We start from the raw sequence: 4,699 nt of genomic DNA, 5'->3' as shown, positions 1-4,699 counted from the left end.
ATTCCGCGATAAAAACCTTCCACGGGACGAGTGCGCTTTTCGGACGCCATTTTGTTTCGTCTTCTTCATTCAGCCCCAGAGCCCGCTCTTTCAAACTGCGCATGAGCGGGACCAATTTTTCAGTTTCAAGCAAGCAAAGGTCTCCCTCAAAGGGCCATTTTCTGCCATGAACATGTATATAAACTACTAATAATGAGTAGATACAGCTATTGAAAAAAGAGTAAATTATAACACTATTAAGGCCCTTTGTTTTCATTAATTTTCTTAGATATTTGTTCTTGGTGCAAATAAATCTTTCAGGTTCGTACCTGAGCTATAAAGGTACATCAGGAGCGCATGAGTAGGAGCTTGCCTCTCCCATACAAGCCCTATGAGTCAACCTTTGCTCGTATCTTTCTATTTTTAGAACGCCACGAGTTCTTCGGCTCTGCACACACTCTTTAGAATGGCCAATCAGAATAAAGTTATTGTGAAACAAAGACAAAAATAGCAAAAACAATGTATGCAAATTGTGCAAATTGATGTAAATGTGAGTTTCCTGCTGAAGGATTAGTTCTAAAAATAGAAAGATACGCGCAAAGGTTGACTCAAGGATATAATGCATTGGGAGGCTCCTAGTCAAGGGCTCCTAGTTACATGTATTTATATTTGGAAGTACCTCATTTCTTCTGCAGGTTTCAGAAGTAGTTTTTTTCCTAGAATTATTAAGTAATTGAGTAGGAGACATTCTTGTGTCAGGATACGGATCAAAATATTCTTTAAGGTTTATTGGACTCGTTAGTTAATTGGACATGTTAGTTATTGCAACGATAGTATCTTTATTACCGTAAATAGTAAAAATAAAAAAATAAAATGAATAAGCCGTACCAGCTCCTCCCATTCCACCGCCCCGCCGCCCCTTCCCCTCCCCCCTCCGCTCCCTTACCAAAGGAAAAACGGTGGGCAACGCCTAGTTCCCGTTTGCTGGAAACATTGTTAATAAACAAAAGGCAGTGGAATCAAAATAACTGATATAACAATGAACTTTATTCAAGTGCCAAGTATATTTAGCGCTAAGGCACTAAATTGAGACATTATACAGAAATCGAATCAAATCATCTCATTCCAAATCGTAGGCTGGTTTTTTTAGGAAAAAGGAAAAGCGGAGTACTCGGAGAAAAACTTCTCGGAGCAGGGTAAAGAACCAACAAACTCGACCTTCACGTGACGTCAAATCTAGAAATCGAACCCAGGCAACGTTAGTTGTTTTATGTTTTGTTTTACGAGACATCTGGTTTGTCTCTTCTACTGGGCAAACCTGCCCAGAGGGAAGGAGCACGAACAGGACTCGAGGTCTTATGCGAGGTGCTCCACCCTACCCTATCCAGACCAGAAAGACCAGACCACAACACCGGGAACTACATGCCCTACTCTTTACGACAAGTGTGCAGGTTCTTTTACGTCACACAGGATTATGAACATTGAAGGGTTGTGAGACGGGACCTCCGGCTTATCGTCCTTATCCGAGAAGACTAGAGAGTCTAACCGTTTGCAGATGTAATTACAAAGGCAGCACTTTCTCCTCAGTTATTTAAAGACCCTGAGTGTTGGTCCGGCCGGAGTTGAACTCACGACCTCCCCCGTGACAGCCCGGTGCTCAACCAACTGAGCCACCGGTGCGCGGTAAATAGTGCGTTATCCCTGTTTAGTATGTGGAGATTCAGCCTCAACGGTCGGATAACATCGCAAAGTATACCAGAATTGATACCTCAAGCCTTCAATATCAGGAATATTTTGGCTGTACTCCTGTCCTTTCCCCACTTTGTTACATTTGTGACAATATCCTGAGACAGCCGCTTGAAGGTGTGAAAGGCAAACAGATTATGATGTGTGCCAATGATTTTTTCATTACACTTACGAATCTTTCTCAGGCAGTAACGAAAGGATTTTGAACAAATGACCTCTGCGATACAGGTGCAATGGTCTACTAATTGAAGTACTACCAAGCCAACTGGGAATATGTGGAATATCAACAGTTCATCCTATCTGCTGGAACAAAAAGAGTTAAAGCGGTCGAGAGATGTTGATCTGGTAAAGCAGACTTCGGTGTTATTTGGGCTCACCATCTGGCAGTGTTTTAGCAAGAGGGGCTCTATGATAAGACTAATCAGCGCAGCTGCCAATTCTCCCGCATCCAAAGCAATGATAATATACCCCATGGCGAACTCACGATAAGGTTCCACGAATCTGCCTCTGAAGAATGTTAACGCAGTTCCATACAGACCACCGATATCTAAACCGCTAGAAAATAAAATCAACAAAACGAACCACACGTTCGTTAAGTATCTGTACCAAGCTGCAAAGATCAAAACCACAAGCATGGCTACTTGTATCGCAACCGGAATCCACAGATACGGTCGGAACTTGACTTTTTCAATCCACTCTTCTTTGATAAATGATAGTGCGAAAAGGTAAGATCTTCCCAACACCTCGCCAGCTGTTACTGCGAAAATATAATACTGATAATGATCGCGGGGCTCGAAAGGAGCGTTGGGAAATGCTATAGTTGTCACCACAGATTGAATGATCATATATTCGGTAAGCCATCCGATAAAAAGCGGTAAAAGATCGGGTAGCATTTGCCAAATTATCTGGAACTTTGTGCAGTGCGATAGTGTACCATTTCCGCTATTTTTGGAGTGATCGTCTTCGTCCTCTGTTGAATATAAAGAAACAAGTCATGAAAATTTGTGGAAAATCATAAACTTCTGAAAGCCGGGCCGGGACGAGATCCTTGAAACATAACACTTTTACGAGCTTCAAATTTGTAAAATGTATGTGGTGCTCCAGGTTAATACATGAACAACAAGTTGATGCCAACGGTATCTTCGTTATTTACGGCCACCAGTCAAAGCTGCTGGCCGCGTAAGTGAATTGGATTAAATAAAAGATAAATTGTTCATTTGTTTTAGAAATACTAAAGAAAGTCCTTCTCGAGTGGAGAGACTTTATTTTTCGATTCGTTGTATCCGGAACAAAATACCTTACCTTTGGTCTCCAGTGCAGTGTATTCTACTCCGGAATGCTTACAATCCCCTGGGGGGCTAGGAGACTCCAAGCATTTCTTGTCCATGAGGTAATAGCAAACAAATATTAAAAGATAGAGGGTTGTTGTTGCAGCAATTGTAATTTGAGGTGAAACACACGCCCAAGTTGTCATGGCTGAAATGCAAAAGAGAACCGAATTATTAATATTAAAATATATAATAATAATAATAATAATAATAATAATAATAATAATAATAAGAAGAAGAAGAAGAAGAAGAAGAATATTTTTGATTCAATATAATTTATATTTACAAAATTGTCATAAACAAGAATTAAAAAAAAGGTTTATAGAAGCTATAAAAAATGCACATTTTTTTTTTCTTCCTTCTTCTACCTTCACTTATTCAAAAAAAAAAACTAATAATTGAGTAATTGAAGGAAAAAAAAACAAAATCTAGCGTCCTGAAAGTCCTCTTTCGATGTCCATCTCTTGTCGGTTAAGATTCACTCTCCTCATTGAGCGCGATCCCCTCAAGCATAGGAGGGATGTTCTCAGGATGGCAAATGAGATTCTAGTTCTTATACAAGACATCGTAGTCGAGTCGTCTTCGCCTTTCTTGACTAACAGGAGTTCTGCTAGTCGCTTGTAATAGACTTGACATTCAGGTGCCATGACTCCTGTAACGGTGAACACCAGCGGTGTAAACGTGGCTTCTTCCACCTTCATAACTCTGATTGCGTACATACGTTTCTTCTCGTTTTCATGCTGGCGATACATTTGCAGAGGGGTAAGGTCTTTGTAAGATTCCGCATTTAAGTGACACACCCGTACCTTAAACAATGCGGAACTTCGTCTAGACCAAAAACCCGAGCGTCAAGGGCTGTATGAGCCCCCCTAGCTAACGACTCACCGGTGATCTCTTGCAGAACAGGTTTAACTTCAACATCATGACAGACCAAATTAAGCATCTCCGCCTCGAGATCCCGCAGTTCGTTATGACGTTGTATAATGAAGCCGCCCCGTTTACAAATCATTGCGTGGTCGACATTGAAAGGTTCTCCACAGACTCATACATTTGGAACGTCACTAATAATAATAATAATAATAATAATAATAATAATAATAATAATAATAATAATAATAATAATAATTTATTATGCTTGCTGGGCAGGGAAAGGATCCTGCGAATGACCCTCGACACCTAAAGCTATGGGATATTGCTCGATACTCTATAGGAAGGAATAATACCACTTGTACCATCTTTGAGTGATATATGACAAGTAATAATAGTAGTAATAATAATAATAATAATAAAAATAATAATAAAAATAATAATAATATATGCACTCATTGATGTGGATATTTCATCAGACAAAATACTTCTGAGGTTTCGGAAAAGTTATCTAAATAAAAAGATTTGGAAATAGCAAACGCAAGAAGGTGGCAGATGAAGATAGAAATAATCCCCAGCATTGGGAGTTAATAAAAAAGGTTGATAGAAGCTCATCAGTGAAATCCCAGTGAATGTCATCCTCAAGGAATCCAGAAGACAACACCGCGCACCGGTGGTCAGTTGGTTGAGCATCGAACTGCCACTCCGGTCGGACCAACACTCGCGGTGTTAAAATTACTGAGGAGAAAGTGCTGGCTTTGTAATTACATTCCCAAATG

At 40.0% G+C, this 4,699-nt stretch overlaps 1 protein-coding gene across 1 annotated transcript in view; it reads right to left on the bottom strand.

Annotated features, from left to right (window-relative positions):
• Nucleotides 1-962: 962 nt before the first annotated feature.
• The window catches only part of LOC137974684 (uncharacterized), a 9,549-nt gene continuing 5,812 nt past the window's right edge, over nt 963-4,699 (bottom strand). Inside the window, exons 2-3 of the mRNA XM_068821622.1 lie at nt 3,028-3,201; nt 963-2,695 (exon numbers count right to left, since the gene is read on the bottom strand). Coding sequence (XP_068677723.1) covers nt 2,022-2,695; nt 3,028-3,201 — 848 coding nt within the window. The 3' untranslated portion in view covers nt 963-2,021. The remainder of the gene's footprint in view (nt 2,696-3,027; nt 3,202-4,699) is intronic.

Source organism: Montipora foliosa, chromosome 11, assembly GCF_036669935.1.
Source record: "Montipora foliosa isolate CH-2021 chromosome 11, ASM3666993v2, whole genome shotgun sequence".
Taxonomy (NCBI): Eukaryota; Metazoa; Cnidaria; class Anthozoa; order Scleractinia; family Acroporidae; genus Montipora; species Montipora foliosa.
This window is presented reverse-complemented; position numbering and strand designations above follow the sequence as displayed.